The sequence below is a fragment of the Engystomops pustulosus genome, chromosome 1 (genome assembly GCF_040894005.1).
Source record: "Engystomops pustulosus chromosome 1, aEngPut4.maternal, whole genome shotgun sequence".
NCBI lineage: Eukaryota > Metazoa > Chordata > Amphibia > Anura > Leptodactylidae > Engystomops > Engystomops pustulosus.
Window position 1 is genome coordinate 260,233,672 of NC_092411.1, and position 21,965 is coordinate 260,255,636.

At 43.1% G+C, this 21,965-nt stretch overlaps 1 protein-coding gene across 1 annotated transcript in view; it reads right to left on the reverse strand.

The window, feature by feature from the left end:
• Positions 1–16,053: 16,053 nt before the first annotated feature.
• Positions 16,054–21,965, reverse strand: part of TBC1D19 (TBC1 domain family member 19) — a 79,154-nt gene continuing 73,242 nt past the window's right edge. Inside the window, exons 20-21 of the mRNA XM_072125984.1 lie at positions 19,533–19,603; positions 16,054–16,820 (exon numbers count right to left, since the gene is read on the reverse strand). Coding sequence (XP_071982085.1) covers positions 16,746–16,820; positions 19,533–19,603 — 146 coding nt within the window. The 3' untranslated portion in view covers positions 16,054–16,745. The remainder of the gene's footprint in view (positions 16,821–19,532; positions 19,604–21,965) is intronic.

Consider the following 21,965-nt stretch of genomic DNA (forward strand, 5'->3'; position numbering starts at 1 on the left):
AGGAGGGCACCACACATATATCATACATGATAGGGGGCTCCTGATATCTGAAGCCCCCCACATAGGAGGGCACCACACTTATATATCATACATGATAGGGGGCTCCGGATATCTGAAGCCCCCCACATAGGAGGGCACCACACTTATATATCATACATGATAGGGGGCTCCTGATGTGCGATTTTCAAAAGTGACTTACAATAACATTAGAGAAATTCTCGGCATGAAGTTTCAGCAGTTCTTAATTCTCGCCCTCAATCCCACATAAAACTTTGGATTTATGGCGGTGGTTGTAGATCAGCTCGTCATAATAATTATGCACATTTACTAACCTTGCATAAAACCTCAGATTTACGGAGCCACAATCCTATTTATGTGCATAAATTGAAGTAACATCTGTTCCCTCTATAAATCTAGAAGAATCTGCGATGGACCTGAGCTCCGCGCCTCTTGTGCACTCGCTGTAATCTTGGCACCTGATGGTGACAAACTGCTGCCACCTGCTGACCACCGGGAAGCCTCACCCGGCCGGCTGAGTGTAACGCTGCCCCATGTCCTGGTACACACTGGGCACATGTACATCGCCCCAATTATAGGACTGGAATATACACAGTATTATCATGTGGGTCATAAGCACAAAGCAACTTTGTGTGGTAAGAGGTCACAGGTTAGAGAAGCAGCGGATCTGGAGCAGAGGATCTGTATCAGTAGTAACATAAGGCCATGTTCACACGGCAGGGTATGAAATACAGCAGGTAGTTCCAATTTGGCAGTTTGTAACGACACAGAGCAGAACGAACATTTTCCTCACTGTCTCAACAAGGCAAATATTCAATTTTTTCCGGAAAAAAATGAGAAGGTTGGTTATTTGCACTCTCAGAGGTCGCACTAACATTTTTCCAGAAGGGTATTAATACTCCTCTCACATTTTTTGAGGAGTATTTTTAACCCAGAAGGAGTACGAAATTTTCACTAATAAATGTATAACTCCTAGCGTATATATATAGTGTTAAGAGACTTCTATTAATACAAAGAAAAAGTTACAGCTCCTGTTTTCTGTGATTAAAACGGTTTTCCCACAAATTAAAGTTAGGCCCTATCCACGGGATAGGGTCTAATCTGAATTCTCGGGGAAACCCCTTTAGGGAGCATTCACACCTTTTTTTATGTGTTTTTGACATGTTTCACATGTTGAAGTAACATTGCGTTTCAGCATATGCAATGGAAACAGAATGTGACATCAACATGTGATCAAGGCTGAAGCCTTTGTTATGTAATAACCTCACCCTTAGGCTACATTCACACTACCATATGGGGGACGTATGTACGGCCGCAAGCTTGTGGCTGTACATATGTCCCCAATAGATGGCAAAGGCCGATCGGATACCGCTCCTTACACGGGAAAATGACATGTCTTTCCCTGTGTTACGGCTAGTACCCAATGCATTTCAATGGAGAGGGGTGGGGTGACCCCCTCCTCCTCTCCATGGCACCGAACGCATGCCTGCACGGCTACGGCCTGGCGGGCATACGTTTGTGTGAATGGAGCCTTATTGTCTACAGAGCGGACTGTGGCTGATGGCGGCCCCCAGACCAGTCTGGGGCTGATGCTGCTGAAATTTTATTTAATTCATTTTCAGCGGTTTGGGAACATAACTCTTTTTTGTTTTTTATTTTTTGTTTACAGATGCACATTTAGGGAGGAACACATAATATATGTGTTCCTTGCTTTACTCAAATATAGATGACAGATAACAGTGATCTAATGGTAAGAGCCCATTGGATCACTGTCATCAGTTATCTGTATACAGAGACATGCGGAGAGGGTGCATACAGCACCTTCCCTGCAGCCTCTCACTGTATACAGGGGCTGCTGTGACAGGAGACTGATAATAATCGGGCCCCTGTCACATAGACAGCACGATCCTATTACTGGCTGTGTGCACGATCGCACACAGATCAGGAGCACAGCCCCGGCAACAGATATGCCTCTCCGCCCCAACCCCTCGCTCGGCTCCACCCCCACCCCTAGCTCGGTTCCGCCCCCACCCTAGCTCGTCTCCGCCCCCACCCTCGCTCGGCCCCGCCCCCACCCCTCGTGATTTTTTGGGGGAGTAAATCAGCCTCTAAACGCGTCTATGACGCGTGTAGAGGCGTTATCGCGACCTCTGTGCACTCTGATTTTATGGTGGCCACTATGTAAATATATGACACAAAGTATAATCTGCTCAGCTCCTCCTGCTCTATAACATGCTGCCTGCAGATAGGACACTATGTACAATCTGCTCAGCTCCTCCTGATCTATAACATGCTGCCTGCAGATAGGACACCATGTACAATCTGCCCAGGTCCTTCTGCTCTATAACATGTTACATGCAGATAGGACACTATGTACAATCTGCTCAGCTCTTCCTGCTCTATAACATGCTGCCTGCAGATAGGACACTATGTACAATCTGCTCAGCTCTTCCTGCTCTATAACATGCTGCCTGCAGATAGGACACTATGTACAATCTGCTCAGCTCTTCCTGCTCTATAACATGCTGCCTGCAGATAGGACACTATGTGCCATCTGCAGAGTGCCGGCGCTGTCCCGTCTGTGTCCCAGTTTGTCCCACCTCCTTGTCCCAGTCCTGAAATACTACAGAGGCCTCGGGACCAAGAGCAGGAAGTGGGAGCAGCTCCTTCTGCCTCTAGAGATCTCACCGAAGACGTGTGGGAACAAGGGATAAGTAAATAAAGGGGTTTTTTTGTTTAATACCCAGGAACACGGGCTACAAAAGGAGGGGAGGGGCCACAATATTAGAAAGGACAGGTGGCCACAATATGAGGGTAGTAGGCCACAATATGACAGAGGACAAGGGGCCACAATATGCATGAAGGAGGCCACATTAAGAGGTGGATGGAGGACAAGAGGCCACAGTATCATTTGTCCCAAATCGCATAGAGAAGGGGCTGGGGACTGTAGGGGATTTACGGTGATGGGTGATGGTGCAGAAGGTGGCTAAAAAGGCGATTGGCCCCTTCTTTAGGCGGTCCCAAAAAGGGGCTGGATTGGGGTCCGTTGTTTTAAAAGCTATGGGGGCACGTGGAGGGGCCCCTTTCCTTCTCCCACCCTTGCCCTCAGGTTAATTTTCGTTTACAGGTGGTTTTCCGGTTTCTGGCTGTTCTTTCTGTCTTCCTTTCAGATGTCACAGCATTGGCAGATTTTTCACCTGCCCGAAGGCAAGATGAAGGTGCCCACATGACGTCTGACGCCATTCGGGTGAAAGGTTTTTGCTCAGAAGAAGCGTTGGGCCCGGATAGGCATAAATTTTGTTCCAACTATTTTGCAATTTTTCTATTTGTTATTTAATTAATTGTTTCTCCAAAAATAAATGCTGTCCATGTTTTAGTCCATGTTGTCTGATCCATTTTCCTAGAACATTACATTATTATTACATCATGAGACATTTCAGCTTTCTATTGTGTTCCTCCAGGACAATTTCTTCCATCTTCCATTACACATTGCAGGGCTGCAGAAGGGATAAGTTTACAGGTTGCAGACAGGTTCTAATTTTACATCCTGTAAGAAAATTCATTTCTCTCAGAAACATGAAATATTGATTCCCCTCATGAATCCCGCTCTGTCCTGGCCTCTCATTTCTCACCGACATCCATCTGCTGTCAGAGAACTGTACAATGTGACTGCAGATCTGTCTCCTCGGTGATGGGGTAAATACGGGATGTGATAATACATACAATTCTCTCCCCATATCATTAAAGAAATTACTGTTCTGGACTCAGAACTCAGGGCTTGATAATGTATATATCATGTTGACCGGTGACGGCTCCCGCTGATTTACATTTGAGGGAAATTCTATCAATTTGAACCCATCATAACTTCAATTAATTTACTGCACCAGTGTATCTAAAATTATTGAAATATTCCTGATAAAATATTGACCGCTGTGACCTACATGACAACCCTGAGTGAGAATGGCCAAACTGTCCCCAAAGTGTCTTTGCTGGATGTAGCCATCATTTTCCAGCACTGTCTTACTTCTCTTGGGCTTGGAGGCCACTAGAATCCTCTCCTTCTCCCATGACATCATGGAGCTGGTGGGATTAGAGACCTTGTTCTCCTCCACTTTCCATTTGAGAAGGCCCTACAGCTGCTAAATAAGGTTGAGGTCTGGAAACATGCTTGGCCAGTCCAGTAATTTTACCCTTTGGTTCTTTAGCAAGGCAGGCGTGGGCTTGGAGGTGTTTTTGGGATTGTTGTCTTGATAGATACTGCCCTACAGCCCAGATTCCAAAGAGAGGGGATCATGTTCTGCTTCAGAATGTCACAGAACATGTAGACATTCATGGTACCCTAAATAAACTGTAGATACCCACAGCTGGCAGCACTCATGGAGCACCGAACCATGACACTCCATGCGTGACAGTAGACAAGAGGCACCATACATGCTTGACACCACCTGAGCCAAATGAGTTTATCTTCGCCTCATCAGACAACAGGACATGGTTCCGGTAAGCCATATCCTTAGGCTACATTCACACACATGTATGGGGGCATCGTACTGCTCGGTAGCCCGGGAAAAGATAGGACATGTTTTCCCGTGATACGACGAATTGTGCTGTATCTTCCTATGGAGAGGGGTGGGGGTGAGCAGTGCTCATCCCCTGCTCCTCTCCGCAGCGCCGATGTATGCCCGCCGTACTACGGTCCGGTGGGCATACATTGTGTGAATGTAACCTTAGTCTGCTCGTCAGGAAAATGTTTGCTGGCTTTCTTGTGTATCTATCGTCTTCTTCATTCATTGTTCTTTTGGGGCGACTGCCACTCAGACCAATTTCATGCCCCCCACCCCCACCTATGTAAGAACTACAGAAATGGTGAGGTCTTTACTAATTTCTCTAGGGTCTCCTCATATACACTTGCTTCCACATGTCCTCCCTCTTCCTGCTTCACCCTGCTGACCCTGAAGGTTATGAGAAAGGCCTACACCATGACTGTACTACCGTGATATCCGTGCATAAGCCATAACCAAGCCAGACATATACTGGTATCCTGCATACACCGTCAGCCTCCGGTGGGGACGTAGCACTGACAGATCTCATATATCTATATGAAAAGACAACCTCTGGATATGACGCTGAGCACAGGCACACAACTTCTTCAGTTGAACATGACAATGCCTGTGAGTGGAGTCTGGCTTGTTCTACCATCTTGGCCACCATGCTGCACCTTAGTTTCAGGGTGTTGAGAATCTTTTAAAGCCTCGGCCAGAGATCCTCAGAGAGTTCTTTGCCATGCGCCCCCATGTTGAGCTTCTAGTGACTAGTATGAGGTTGCTTTCACATGTGGAAGTATCGCATGCATTTTCAAACGCATCAGAACAACGAAGAAGAGGATATTAGCTTGATTACAAAGCTGTTAACATTGCGTTTATAAAATGCATGAGTTAGTTAACACTATATTGATGCATGCGTTAATATAGGGTTAAACTCATGCGTTTTGCAAACACGTTAATAACTATGTAATCAGATGTGAAAATGCATGCGTTACTGCCATGGGTTACCGCACCCTGAGAGTGCAAGAGCAATAACACCAAATGTAACCTGATCCCCATTCACACCCGAGACCTTGTAACACCATGAAGTCACATGGAGTTAAAGTAAGTGAAAGTTACTAATTTGGAACAATATGGCCATTGTGACTTAGTCTACGTGTCTGCATGAAAATGTGTGCTGGCTTTCTTGTGCATCATTCCTCTTTCATTCATTGTTATTTTAGGGTTGTACTTACATTTGATATTAATGTCTGTGTGTTGAGTTATTTCGAAAAGTGTGGGGTGTACTCTCTTAAAGAGAGTGTCCTTACCACTTGCAACCTACCCAATGGAAGTTAGAAAAAAGATGATTCATATGATTAAAGGGCCTCTACCACCAGGATGAAGGACTGAATGCCAATGAGCCGGAGGGGCTCCAGGCTCCATCGGTGGAGCCTGGAGCCCCTCAGGCTCATTTGCATACAGTCTTTTATCCTGGTGGTAGATGCACTTTAAGTTTCAGAGCCTCAATGAAAACATTTGAGCAAATCCCCTTGCTACAATGTGTAAATAATATTCATTGTCGGACTGTAGTGCATATGGCCCACTAGTAAAATCTTTTACGGGGCCCACAACTGTACACCTTTATAAAAAAAAGCCGAATTTGTAGCTTGTTTCTAGCCCTTGCCTTGGACTATTATGGTCTGAAGAGCCCTGTCATTAACCTGCTGACTGGCTTTTGCCTTTAACTTTGGCCCTCTTAGTTCTGCGAGTCATCAATATATGCCCATAAAGTAGGGCCCACCAAGCTCTGGGGCCCACTAGTGGATTCACCTGTTGACCAGTTCGAGCCTGATAATACTACATGCTATGTAGAGGCGTTCTGGGCCCAGTACCAACTGGCCCCTATAGATACCATACAAGCAGCAAGAAGTACAGGATGATTGAGGGGAGTATGACTGCAGGAAGCACGACACAATGGTCTGCAGAGAAGCTGTGTACACCTACAAGCAGCAGACTATTCTGATACATACATATATATATATTTATATTATTTGATTAAAGGGATAAAAACTTATAAAGCACCACCATAGTTTCCTTGTTTTTCCTAGGCTATACATACAATATTTAATATCAAAATAATTACCACTTTTAACATTATTTGGTGTAGATTTTCCAAAAAGAAATATTTTAAAGAATAGTAATGCCTAGCCCAAACTAAAAGTAAAGCATTAGATGCACGTAAGAATATAAATTATTAAACAGTTAAAAAACTGAAGGGCAAAAGAAAAGAGAAAAAGTAACTGGTTATTATGGCTTTTTCAGGCCTGGTCATTGAAGGGTTAACATATAACATTTCTCAGTCAGTGAGTTAGTGAAGAGTGAATAAATTATTCTCTGTATATGACGTACTATTGATATTCTATACCCTTGCATAATAATTTACTATAAATGTGTCTGAATATCAGTATAAACACGCAAAATGCTTTTCTCACAATATCCGGTGTCTGGTTCGATACTCGTGCAGAAAACTGATCCCTCCCTGTATTGTTATTGCTGATATATGTCTATACACACACCTGAACAGCTGCACAATGGCCGCCAACAAGAATAATCTACGCTTATATATATTCCCATTATTAAATTACAATTACTGGTTAAGTGTGGAAAATTGGTTATGGGATATTTACCTACAGGCACAATAGGCCTGTGCCTAAGGAAAGGAAATATTACATATAAATAAGGCTTCATACAGATTACTGTAATTACAATCCATATTACATCCATGATTGGGGACTTATATTTTGGTAATAATTTATTGTGCAATTCACATGTGAGATTTTTTCACTTTCGTATTAGTATGTACTAGTCCAGTGATGGCTAACCTATGGCACTGGTGCCAGAGGTGGCACTCAGAGCCCTTTCTGTGGGCACTCAGGCCATCACCAGAGATGACTCCAGGTATCTTCCTACAGTCCCAGACAGCCCAGGATTTTCTGTGCACAGGGCTATTTTGAAGTGGGACTTTTTTCTGCTTTATTGCTGTTCTCAGGTGCTGGTATAAATGAAAACTGTGACAGAGAAGGGAGTATAAATCACAAATTACATTTCTGTGTTGGCACTTTGTGATAAATAAGCGGGTCTTTGTTGTAGTTTGGGCACTCAGTCTCTAAAAGGTTCGCCATCACTGTACTAGTCTATGGGCAAGCTTACAAAATGAATGCATCAGTATTTGATCAGTACTAATATTCTGTAATATTATTATTAAAAAAAAAAGTATCAGTATAATAACACACACTTTAAATGTACACACAGGAGAAATCCTGATGCCTTCTGTACTATTATTTATATGTATTACACATGTGTTACAATATGCAATTTGCATAAAGTGGGGGGAGTATTAAGTATTAAACAGCTTGCCGATTTTCTAGGTAAATAAGTTTCTAAAATGTGCTGCTGGCTACAAAATCAAAACCATAGATGTCCATAAATTATGTGTAATAATGAGAAACGACATTGGAAAAAAAGTATTGAACACATGAAGAAAGAGAGGTGCAAAAAGTCATGACACCGGCTGAAATGTATTAGTAATAATAAAGCAATGCTGCCACTTTGTGAAAAATAATAGTAGTTGGTTCAACTGATGGCCTATAAAATGGGGTCTCATTACCAATGTGCCACACAAGAAACATCTCATGATGGGTAAAATACAGGGAGTTTTCTCAAGACCATTTCAAACGCATTGTTACAAAACTTACTCATGGCATTGGTTACAAAAGAATTTCTAAGCTACTGAAGGTTCCAATGAGCACTGGACCATAACCATAATCCATTCACGTGGCGTGTGCCCGCCTTACTGTAGCATAGTGGGCACACGGCAGGAAGAGGGCAGTTCACCCCTGCCCCTCTACATAGCGATATGTATGGTGCACGGCGCTGTATTCCGGAGAAAGATAGGACATGTCCCATCTTTCTCCCGTCCATGGGTATGTACGGTGCCGCACCGTACCGCTCCCATACGGTGTTGTGCGCCCATTGCAGTCTATGAGGGACATATATATGGCGTATGTACGTCCCCCATATGGTTGTGTGAATATAGCTCCACTGTTTTCACACCTGCCTAAAACAATATTGATTTGTGATGTTATGTTACAAAATGCTACATATGTGTACACGCTACACATGTCTACGGAAATTAAAGTTCTTAACCCACGTCTGGTGGATCAATCTGTAGGAGAAAAAATAAATCCAGACCCTATATTTCACTCTAAGCCTGATACTTCCTTTTTTTTTCTTGAAATGAGGTAAATGTCTGCGTCGTTAACAAGACACAGATTAGTACCCTCAGTCCCAAAGTGCATGAAGTCATTTGTAAGAAGGATCTGGGCTTCACTCTTTGGCTCCTGTTGTGACATGAAATGGAAATGGATTTTTACAAATCACAGTGGTTACGTCATGTTCCTGCGGCACGCACAGTCATCCTCATTACCATAGTATGTATCATCATCACCGACACCGTAAGCACAGCCTCAGGCCTCCAAGGATGTGCAGCTACTCCCATATCCCCAATTACATCACGTCTGTCCTGTCCTCGCACGGTAGGAAGCTACTGGAATATGCAGTGTATGAGTGGCACATGGAGAAGTTATGATAACATTCTGTGCCTCTCTCATTACACAGGTGACACGGGGTGTGAGATTCTTGGCTGTCCCTGAATGAACAATATCTGCTGATATCTGGTATCAGTGATGGATAACCCCGATACTGGAATCCAACACTGCATTATACTAGATATATTCAGTTCCTGATGATATCAGTGATGGATAACCCCAATACTAGTGCAACCAGCGTTGGACTGGTGTTCCTTCGGTCCACCAAGTAAAATTATTCTAGAAACCTGCCCCTCATCATCCTCCAGGAAATAGATTCTACCAGACTCCAAACTAAGTTGGCTTTTACTGTATCTTTGGGGTCCAGCATTAGGTTAAAACCAGGGCCCACCGGAGGATCCTCTGGTTCTCGGGTTGGCCCTCCAGACTTCCAGATTTGCAATATCTCTTGTGGCTCTAAAAATATCAACACAGAGATCTTCAAAAAGATTGGATGAAGAGCATTCAGCTCTGTGTAGCACAATGCACATCACTGAGCTGCACATAATAATATTAATATAATAATGAATTCTTTATTTATATAGCGTACACAGATTCCGCAGCGCTGCGCAGAGCTTGCCAGATAAGTCCCTGTCCCCATGGCTCACAATCTAATCAACCTATCAGTAAGTTTTGGAGTGTGGGAGGAAACCAGAGGACCTGAAGGAAACCCACGCAAACATGGAGAAAACAGATACACTCTTTGCAGATGTTGACCCTGGAACTAGACCCCAGATCCCCAGCGCTGCCAAGCTGTAATGCTAACCACTGAGCCACTATGCTGCCCCTACCTGCACATCACAGGAACCTCGGTTGTTTGCGCATCGATAACTTCTGAACTACAAGAGATATTGCAAATCCGATTGGAGCGATTCTGGATGTCTTTGATCTGCTACATGACCATCCTACCATTGGAAAAACCTGCCTGATCTAAAGTGGCGGCGTTCAATATGGCAGTCATGTGCTGCTTGGACCCCTCCACCATTACTTGCGGGAGTACCAGATATGTTATTTTCCCTTTTGTTTCTAAAATAAAAGGAACCTTTTGAAATGTTGCTGGTGGAGTAATGCCAGAGAATGGAAATATTCATACTTATATTTGCACGGCCAAAAATATTAACATCTCCAGTGCCATTAATAGTTAAAAAAAGTCAAAATGGGCTAAAAAATTAAGGCATGTCTAGATTAATCCACAGTAGGCTATTAGCATATCAGGACTGAGGCAATGTAGGGGGCATAGACTGTGTCATCAAGTCAACATGGATGAATAAATCGTGATGGGAGGTGATATTGATTTGTCTTCTGTGACAAACAGGAGAATGGAGGATGAGGTCATAAAACTATATAATGCCACCCAATGTAATATCTATTGATCCATGCCGATGGGGATAATACAAAGAAACATGGACTGGATGATCCATGGGGCACAGGAATGAGATGAATCACCATTACTGACATGTCCTATCTTTCTATGTGATACGGCGCCATGCGCTGTATACTCCTATGGAGAGGGGCGGGGGTGAGCTAGGCTCTCTGCAGCGCCGATGTATGCCCGCCATTCTACGGTGTACCTTGGCAAGTTCCGGGGGCCCAGGGCTGCTGGGGGGCCCACATATGGCTGTACATAAGGAATCCATAGAGGGCGAGGGGGGCTTTATATAAAATAGCCATGAGCGAGCTGTTTGGTATAATAAACTAGGGAATATTTTAGGGAATTTCTGAATTTTAATGCCACCATGTGAGTTCACTGTAAAAGGGCCTACTGAGGCTCTGTCACTCGGGGGCCCATTAAAATCTGAAGTCAACTCTAAGCGCTGGCCTGGTGTTCCTTGGACCCAACAGGTAAAATAATTCTAAAGAAATAGACGCTACCAGCCTCAAAACAAAGTTGCTTCATCTTTGAGCTCCAGTATTTGGTTAGAAGTAGGGCCTACCGGATGATTTTCTGGCGAGCCACTCAGACATTGAGTATGACAAAAGTGGGTGGCCTAGTAAAAGGAGTATTACTTTGTGGAAAAAGGGTGCAAATGTGAAGAAATCCTAATTTTTTTTTTTTTTATTAAGCCAACTAATAGGAGGTGCAAAATTAGACTAGACAGTTTTACACAACACCAGATTTCTCATCCACTATAAGACTCTTTGATAAATCTGCTGAAGCATAAGACTGTCGTATATAACTTTGCAATGTTTTAGTTGGCTAGAAGAAATCCTTAACATGTTTTCTAACCCTAACCAATGACTCATGTCATACTAAATAAGGTTCTGTTTGCTTTATGATGACCTGGAACACTTCTTTACATGCAATGTACATTAACAATTATTCCCAGTTACAGTAAAAGGTCTTAGACCTGATTTAGCAATAACTATTTTTTAAAAACTAATCCGAATAAGTCTAATTACCTGATTAGCCGTGGCAGCTCTAATTATCTGTCTGTACTCCACACCCTCTTTATTGGGCACACACCCGTCTCTTCTGGTAGCACGTGTAGCGGATTCATTATTACTATAGGCCTGTCTATAGAATACAGAACTTCCATATAAACAGAAAGGAATGTCATGTACAAATGACACAAAGTAAAACACTTACCTGAGACGCAGGTAGTTACTTGTATTTGTGACGAAGGGTCAGGGTGGGGGAGCACTCCACATTGGACTCTCTCAATCCTGACAGTGATAGGAATTCTCTTACCTGTAACATATTGATGGCCTATGCCTAGAATAGATGATTAATAAGAGAATGGTGGGGATGTGGCACCCAGTAGCTTTGCCAACTGATAGCTATAATGCTACATATTGGCCATAGTCAGAAGCAGGGAACCCTGTTCATTATATAGTGGTTGCACTCCTATTCACTTTAATGTTATCCAAGCCTGCAGTAACCCTGAACCACCACTATGGATCTATGGAGCTGTCTGCTTCCACTACTGTAGGGTTTGTATAAACGACTCATTAGAGGCACGGTACAGTAAATCAGAGCTGTGCAACATCACATGACTATGGATATAACAAGCCGTGGACCTGTGTAACACCACATGACTAGAGCCTGGATTTTATCCACAGGATGTAAACAATAAAGCTTCCTGTAGAATGACAGACAGCAAGCAGATATCTAGAAGGTCTAAGGATCCGAGGTGTAAGGAACTGCCAAAGGAGCTCAGAGACAGAATTGTGGCAAGCTACAGCTCTGGCCAAGGTTACAAAAGAACTCTGCAGCACTCAAGCTTCCTAATAACACAGTGGCCACCATAATCCTTAAATGGAATTAGTTTGGGACGTCCAGCCAAACTAAGTAATCGTGGGAGAAGAGACTTGGTGAGAGAGGTAAAGGAGAACCCCTAGATCACTGTGTCTGAGCTCCAGAGATGCAGTAGGAAGATGGGAGAAAAATCCACACAGTCACCTATCAATGAAGCCTCCACCAGTCGGGGGCTTTATTACAGAAGCCTCTCTTTAGTACATACAGTTTACAAAAACACATAAAGGACTCCCAGACTATGAGAAATAAGATTCTCTGGTCTGATGAGACGAAGACTGAACTTTTTGATGTTAACACTAAGCGGTTTGTGTGGGGAAAACCAGGCAGTGCTCATCACCTGGCAGATACAATCCCAGCAGTGGCACATGGTGGTGGCAGCATCACGCTATGGGGCCAGGGACAATATAGAGATATCCTCAATGAAAACCTCTTCCAGAGTGCTCTGGACCTCAGACTGGGCAAAAGGTTCACCTTCCAACAAGACATTGACCCTGAGCTCACAGCTTAAATGAACATCTCTGTGACCATTACTGATGAGGCAGAGCCCAGACCTAAACCCAGTTCCGCATCTTTGTTGAGAGTTGAGAATCACTTCCACCACGTTCCAACCTGAGGGAACTGGAGAGGATCTGCAAGGAAGAGGCAGAGGATCCCCAAATCCTGGTGTGAGAAACTTGTTGCATCTTCCCAAGAAGACTCATGGCTGTACTGGCTCCAAAGCTGCTTTTACTCAACACTGAGCAAAGGGGCCGAATACTTATCACCATGTGATATTACAGTTTTTCTAGTTTAATTAATTAGCAAAAATATCTACATTTCTACAAAAAAAAATTCTGTCAAGATAAGGAGCAGAGTGCACATTAATGAGCCAAAAAATACATTTAGGATCTTATCAATTGGCTGCAAGAGTGAAAAGTTTAAAGGGATCTGAATACTTTTCTTTACACAATTATTTGCTGAAAGTGATCCACCCCTGTAATATTAGTAATATCTATTAATATGAATGTATCATATCTATCATGATTTCTCATTCCTACTCATTTACCATTATGTACAAATAACCCAGAGCTTAAACTCATGTTCTTCTTGTCTCACGTAGCTAAACTTTTCTTAGTTTGGGGGAGATTTATCAGAAGTGTCTGAGAGCAGAACCGTTTTAGTTGCTCATGGAAACCAATCAGAGCTCAGCTTTCATTTTATAAACAGCTGTGGGAAAATGGAGGCTGAGCTCTGATTGGTTGCCATGGGCAAATAGAACAATTCTGCTTTCAGACACTTCTGATAACTCTCCCCCTCTGTGTCTTTTCGATATATATACATATAATTTTAGGATGCCCAGTAGCTTGGCCAGCGGATTAGGTTCACTTCACTGAAAGTTAAGAAATGCCAGTCTGATGCCCAGCGTTTGAAATGCTAGAATATAATAACCTCTGGAATGACCTGCCTGGATATATTAAGATAAGGAAATGCTTTGAAAAAGAATGTAAAGCTTTTTGGCAGAGATTAAGAATATCAGTGCAGACAGGACCCATGTATGTGGCTACTGACAGCCAAGGGAAGAAAGGGAAGGAATTCAAAGACGGAAATTCTTCATATCAAGATACAAGTGATGAAATTCTCACCCTCCTCACCTTCAGCCTGCAAAATAAGACATGACCTTGTATACACTGACATGTACCTCGCTATCTTATAACCGGCTTGTAGACAGCAATGATGGCCGGGACATAAGCTTTGGACTATACAAAGCTGCAGACAGAGTGCAATGTGCATGTATAGTTCAGGATTGCAGCAGGACTTGGTGCAATCTGAGATCTCACGGCACAGTATACTCTGCAGCACGGTCTCTTGGTAATGAAGATCACTAGAATCCTCTTTCAATCCTCCATGATGGCATCACGGAGCTGGTGCATGTTGGAGACCTTGCTCTCCTGCACCCTCTGTTGCCACCCACAGATCTTCAATAGGGTTTAGGTCTGGAGACATATTTGGCCAATCCGTACCCCCTCTGGTTCTTTAGTAAGGTAGTGGTGGTCTTTGAGGTGTTTGGGATCGTTATCCTATTGGATACTGCTCTGTGTCCCAGTTTCTGAAGGGAAGGGATCACGTTCTGCTTCAGTATGTAACAGCATATTCACGGTTCCCTTGGTGAAATGTAGCTCCCCACAGTTTGCAGCACTCATGCAGCTTCCAATTATTGACCCTTCACCACCATGCTGGACTTTAGGTAGGACAGTAGGTCCCCACAGGCGGCAGCACTCATGCAGCCCCCAATCATTGACACTTCACCACCATGCCGGACTGTAGGCAGGACTCCCTTGTCTTTGCCCTACTGCTTGACACCATCTGAACCAAAAAAGTTCACCTTTGTCTCATCGGAGCATAGACCATGGTTCTGGTAATCCCTGTCCTTACAGGATTTCCAGTGCATCATATTTAGAAGAGGCTTTCTTCTAAGATGGTTGACAAAGGTGAGGCCTGCTCTGAGCAGAACCGGTCGTGTTATACCACTGTATGGTCTTGACTATCGGGATGCAGCTCACTTTCAGAGAGTTGATAATGATGTTGTAGCCTCGGCCATCTTGTAAATCCTCAGATTCTTTGCCATGAGGTGACATGTTGAGCTTCTAGTGACCAGTATAGGTGTGAGGGGAAACCCCATATATAACACACCTGCTCACCTGTAAATGAGTTATGGTGCATATGCACGACTCCTGCTCCACTCATTTCATTGACCTGCACAAATATTAAGTCTTTGAAGTGGTGGACACCACATTGGGCACTTGCAGGAGCTCATGTCTACAGGAGGTTACAGTGATCACATCCCCAGTGATCAGACAATTTCCCCCAATAATCTCATTAGGAGATAAGTATCATTAATGGGTCAATTCCATTCATTTCATGTGGTGGTAGAGCACTGTAGATGATGCTTCTGGTGAGTAGTAGAAGACACGTATCTGATCATCCCTGCATTTCCCTGGTCTTACCATCGGCTGTTGTGTAAAAATCTGCTACTCCATGTAAAATTTGCTTTTACATTAGTCAATGCCAACTACATGGGGGAGGATTGACCACTACTGCAGTCATTTGGTCCCTTCTATTTTGGTGGAAGGACACTTCTTATGTACATAGGAAAAGGTTGTGCTCACAAGCTTGAAGGAACACTCCAGTCACAGATGATTCATTGGATTATACCATGTGCAGGGCCTGAAGGGAGGAGCATGACTCTAGGTTATAGGAGTACAAGGAGAATGAGTCATGCTCCTCCCTTTAGGCCCAGCACCATGGATTATTTAATGAATTGGTTTTTACTGGAGTGTTCCTCCTGATCTTGTGCACAGGTGCATAACATGGATCACCTCCCAGCTCTGAGCATGTGCATAATGAATTGTACATGCTCAGAGCTAGGAGACCATCTACTTTCTGCCTGCATGCAGGAAACTTGAACCATGAAGGGTGGGGGATGAAAATGGAGACGAGCGAAGGGTTTACTAAGAGGATGCCATGAAACGCCCCCATGTTATTAAGCCAGGTACTTTTACTAAGTTTATTTTCTGCTCAATGGACCAGAAGAACCTTTTCGTTAACATGTTTGATTTATGTGTGTTAGGAACCTGTCAGAAGGTTGTTAAGTCAAAACCTAATGACAGGTTCCCTTTAAAGTTTGTCAAAGTAAACCAAGCCATAAGCCATGTTGTACTGCTTCTCCGACATGTACCATGTAACCTAAACAACCATCACTCAGTTATCAGGAGACTACAATTACCACCGATAAGCCAGGTGTACCCAAAGAGTACATCACCCTGCATGACCCTTTACCACTAAAACCTAACTCAGTCTGTGAGAGAGAAGGTACCAGTGAGTGCTGCAGGCTTGGTTTCCAGCAGTATGAGGATATGGAGTTCTATTAGGGGCTCATGCACAATTTTAGATCAGCACGGGGGTAAGACTTTTCCTCAGGGTTCCCTAGCAGGGCCCATGGAAATGACTTTTCTGAACCAGACCACTGCCGCATGCAGTCACAAAATACAGCAACTAAGATTTCGGCCTATTACTAGAGGCGCTGGGTGTTATCCTTCTTTATTTACATTTCTGTTCCGTGCTAAATAATCCAAGTGCTTGAGAAATAATGATGTTCCTCAACCTGTTGCAGACGATGCATGCTCCCTGGCGTGTAAACCTGCAGAAGCGCTTTACGTAAATTGAGTGAAACCAGAGATTTACGAGCAGAGTCCCGCTTTGGTTGGCTTCGTGGAATAGCTCTTGTCTGGTTCCTTGTGGTATTGGAGCCTGATGGCGGAGAGATTAGGTGACAACTGCGAACAGAAAAATCTGAAGAAGAGGCATGACTTTCAGGGTGGATATATCAGCAAGGACGGCCTGGGGGAAGAGGGAAACAAGAGAGAATGATTTGGAGAATTTCATTATGTTTGCTTTAAAAAAAAAATGTACTTCACATTTTTTACATAATGTTTTCATCTGATCAAACAAGAGGGTGGGGTTTAAGTAGAAATGGGTGGGATTTAAGAGGCATCATCCTATGTTTTATATTCTATGAATTTTATGAATGAACTCTGCAGCTAAACACAGAAGGTTTCCTCATCATTGGGGTTACTGTTGTTTCCTCCGGTTTCCTCCCACAATCCAAAACATACAGGTAGCTTGATTAGATTGTGAGCCCCATTGGGACAAGGTCTGATCTGATTTGGCAAACTCTGTGCAGTGCTGCATAATCTGTGTGTGCTATGTAAGGAATTATTAATTATTACTGTAAAAATTTCATTTGATCAGGAAGTATCTAAACACTATTCTTTTCTATAAAAAGCTCAAAATGGGTAAAAGTAAGTAATACTCTTGTCTTACTATCCTGCGGCTCCCATTCCTTTTTCCACAGGGTGGGGAATGCCAATGTGTGGCTGATGGGGGGGGGGGATCTGCCAGGGATCAGCTAATGGGATCAGCATTCGTGTTGGGAGACAGAAAGAAGAGGAGACTGGTGAAGAATCCATGCAGAGGAGAGGTGGCGGGAGGGATCACTGGGGCGAGTATTGCGAGTATTTCAGATCTTTAACTCATTCCAAGAATTTCAGTAAAAGAGTTTTGTTAAATAAAATCTATTTGTAACCTACTTCCTCAAGAAGCTCCATAAGGGTACCCTTATGTCTCTGTCCATGAAATTCTTTTTTTATTTATGCTCCGTTTTTGGTAAAAATCCACTTATATATACATGAAAATGATCCAAATGTGCTCTGGGAGACATCACCAGAGCCCCTCCTGCCCCTCCACCACTGTCAATTACCTGTACCCCACCGCGTTCTCATCTCCTCCAGGCCGCTACATCACAGGCCGGCTGGCTTGAATACCCGTGCCAGCACACCAGTTTCCTTTCCTTGTTGGCTCCAGGGATACTGTGCACACATATATTCAAACCAGCTCTCCTGTAACATAGCCGTATGTCGCGAGGGGCATGTATCAGTGATGCCCCCAGAGAACTTGGGGATCATTTGCATATTTATAAAAGTGGATTTTTAATAAAAGGGGAGCATATAAAGAATTGTATAGACACATCCTGCATGAGGATGCCCTGAAGAATCTCATTAAGAAGCTGCTTGAGTCGATAGTTTCCAGGCAGTAGATTTCCTTTAAACGATACACACTTAAAGGGAGTCTACCACCTCCAAACTCACCCACAAATAAAACCAACCTTAAAAGACATCGACCATCAGAATCACTGATGACAGATGCTTAGAACTCACCTCCCTGTCCCGTGGTACTTACCTTTCCTGTTTCCCAACAATCTGTCATTTTAGAGAAAATTCTGTTTTATCTTTATGCAAATTAGGTTATCGCTGCGCCCGGGACATGGAATGGTGTCCACTGCACCGGTTTTCCTCCTTTCTATACTGATTCCTTTTACAAAATGAGTGACACCTGCTGCAAAAAAGTTTGGTAGAAAGAAGAAAAACAGGAGCAGCAGGAGACACAGCCATGTCAATGGTTCACCCGAGAAGGTAATTTACATAAAGATAAAAACTGAATTTTCTCTAAAATGACAGACGCTTTGGAAACAGGAAAGGTATATCTGAGAAGCTTCTAATGTACCCTACACAGTGATGGGTTTACTTGTTGGGCAATTCCAGATGTGATAGACTCCCTTTAATCCCTCTCTATAAGTTTTAGATCGGGGGGGGGGGGGAATCTTAACGCTGGGATCCCATAAGTCACCATATATTTTATATAATCTAACCTGCACTCTAGAGCAGCTGCACCAGCCCTAGTTACAGATATGACTATTTATTGTGGCATCTTAAAAATCCAGACAATGGTATGTGACCACCAAGTAAGCTGGCACAGACCCCACTGATGTAGTGGTCTAAATAGTCATCTCCTATATTCCAGACCTTCATAAATGACCATAAAGCCCCCCCAAATATGTCAATGATTCCAGCGCAGTCGGCTAAGGAAGTGTATTTTATTCTGGCCTTTAGACACGCTGCAGATACAGATGGTACCGTGAATGTTTAACAGGTCTAAAATTTCAAGTTGGGGGCTAAAAATACCGGCACATTATGAATCCTGTGCCTACGTCGTGAGCAATATTCATTTAACAGCTCAATCTCCAGTCTAGCAATGTGACTCATCAATGCGCTCGCTTCCCAGCTTAAATATATTTCATGAAAACAAAAGTGGAATATTTAAAAAAAAAAAAAAAAAAAAAAAAAAAGTACAAATCTTGGGGAGTGAAACTGAATAAAAAAGCAATATGGAATACAAAAAGTATTAAATAAATTGCAAAAAAAATAGTCAAAAAATAAAAAAAAAATATAGAAAAATAGAATTTGATGATAGAAACGGAAACAAAAAAATGTAAAGACAAGTGACGTGACAATCGGTACGTTATACAATCCCAACCACACGTCAACAGCTATAGGCCCTTTGCACTGGGGCACAGCTTGATTTCAATGTGTAGTCAGTAAGAATCTAGGCAGCGAGGCTTGCATTTCTTCAGAGGAACATGTGAAGCTTAGGTTTCCTTGCTTGGCAACGTCTCAGGAACTATTTCAATCTCATCGGAGTGTAACTTATCCTTACTTCAGCAGCGGCCAGTGATGTCACCTCCATCAGGTTCATTGCTCGGAAAGCAAACACAGCAGCTGCCAGCACTGGAAAAACAATGTAGAATATTTCAACTACTGACCTACTAATTACCTATATGAGTAATTTGTCATTACTTCGTGCCACATGCGACCCCCTCACCCCACCCCCCACCTTCATACGGATGCCGTATACCCACCACCAGTAGATTGAATATAATCCAGTAAAATAAATACTGCGGAGTCAAGTCCCAAGACTATGTGTCTCCGATTACAATGTGACTGGACTCTGCACGAGAATTATGAGAGTTGTAGTTCAATTGCGGAGACGTAGTAATAGTCTATAACGGGAGTCCAATGAACACCACAGGAATCCATATCGCTATCTTAAAGAGAAAGACACATTTACAAAAATAGTTCTTCATTTCATTTCTAGCAGGAGAAGGCTTTCCCGAATAGGAATGAAGCTGCTGTCACTGGAAGAAACACAATGCAGCTTCTGCACCCGAATCTAAGAACAGCTGATCAATGGGGGTCCGGGGTGACAGATATTACTAATCTCTCCTAAATCTATTTAAGGTTGGACAACCCCTTTAAGTGGAGTTATTTCAGTTCAGATTCCCGCTCCATTCTCGGGGCTAGATATAGTGACAGAGCTCTACAATCAGTGGAGGTATTGAGAGTTGGAACCCCAAATATCTGATATGATGACCCATTCTATGGAAGTATCTTCTCTGGCTTCTCATGTCCTGACTACACTACTGGTTAGGGATCATTCCTCATGTGCAAACTGTAACAATGTAAACATGTTGGTATTTAAACCAGGGACACTTACTCACAGATCCAGGCACTGGCAATCTTGTTATTCATGGCCTCCGTCCTTCTAAAAATTAACTTTTAAAAGTATGCTAATAAACCAGAAGTGCTCTGGGGGACGTTACCAAAGCCCGTCCGTGCTGTGTGGCTTCACAGGCTGTTACACTGTCTCATCCTTCTCCTCTGCTCCCTCAGCACTTCCCTCCTCCATCTGCGTGATGTAATCTTGCGGCAGCAGAGAAAGTGTCAGCACATAGTGCGAAAGGGAAGTGCTCCTTTACAGTGTTAGGTGGAGGCCATGGATAACAAATATAAGAAGATTCCCACAGTCATGGCGTCTGGATCTATTAGTGTTCCTGGTTTATCATGACAGATTTTTATGGTAGATTTCCTGTAAGGCCATAATGGTTACTTGTGTACCACTTCCAGCTTTAACCATTCCAATTAGTCTGGTGGTCTTTCATCTACATAGCAGGATTCATCATTGCTGACCTAATATCTGGGAGAGTATATACTATAATGCAAGCATATTAATATGTGCACATAATTCAATTGTTGTACATATTTTTATCAAATGGGTATTCCAGGGTTGAAAATAAAAAGCATACTTACGCATACCCCAGTTCCTGCGCTGCTCAGACACAACCAGGCTCTGTAACCAACTAGAGGTCCTGGGGCATCATGGGACCTGCTTAGTCCAATGCGTGGTTTCTTTGGGCCATGAGACGTCACTTTGTTTGTTGTTCTGGTGTTGTCCAATGAGGTCACTCATTGCCCAAAGCAGGCCCGAGACCCCTGGGAGTTTTTTATTGCCTAAAACAAAGTTTTAGAGCGATGAGGAAACAGAGAGCCAGGGCAGGTAGGTATAGGTTCTATTTTTTAACAACCCTGCCCCAGTTCCTTAAGGGTTTTCCTGATACCAGTAGAGAATAAAAAACAAAGTATTAAAGGGAACCTGACATTGCGATTTGAGACACTAAACCACCCTCAGGTCCTTATGAACCAGTGTTACAAATTGCCCTGTAGTATTTTTGAGCTGTGGTTTAAAAAAAAAACAAAAAGGAAAAAAAAAAAAGTAATACCTAGCTTGTTCCTTGTTGTGGCAAGTGATTACACCCCGACTTCACTGCACAAGCACGGTACTGTACCGTACATTTTTTTCGATGTACAGGCTTCAAGAAGATAGCTTTGAGACCCTAAACCAGAGGTCCATAAGGACCTGTAGTTAGTTTAGTGTCCCAAATGGACCGGACACGTCCTTTTTAAGTAAGTACTGGGGGAATTTTCAACACTAGTGTCAGGCTAGATAAGCCCTGGCACTGAGGTAGGAGAAGTCTAACATAAAAAAAATGTATTTGCTTCATAAATTATGTGTGTGGCCCTGGTAGGCTGTGCACAAAGAGCTGCATACTTCTCTCTTTTTGGAAGAAGCAAGAGCAGTGGAAAACCTCCATTTGTACTAACCCCAAAAACAGGACCTTAGAGGTTATCCTGCCAAATAATAAGCTCTAACCAAACTGTGAGCTGCCCAGCATGTAGAATACTTAGCCTAAGAGGCAAATAAGAAGGAAGAGACTGACTCTTAAAACTGCATCCCATCCCTGAATGTGAATAT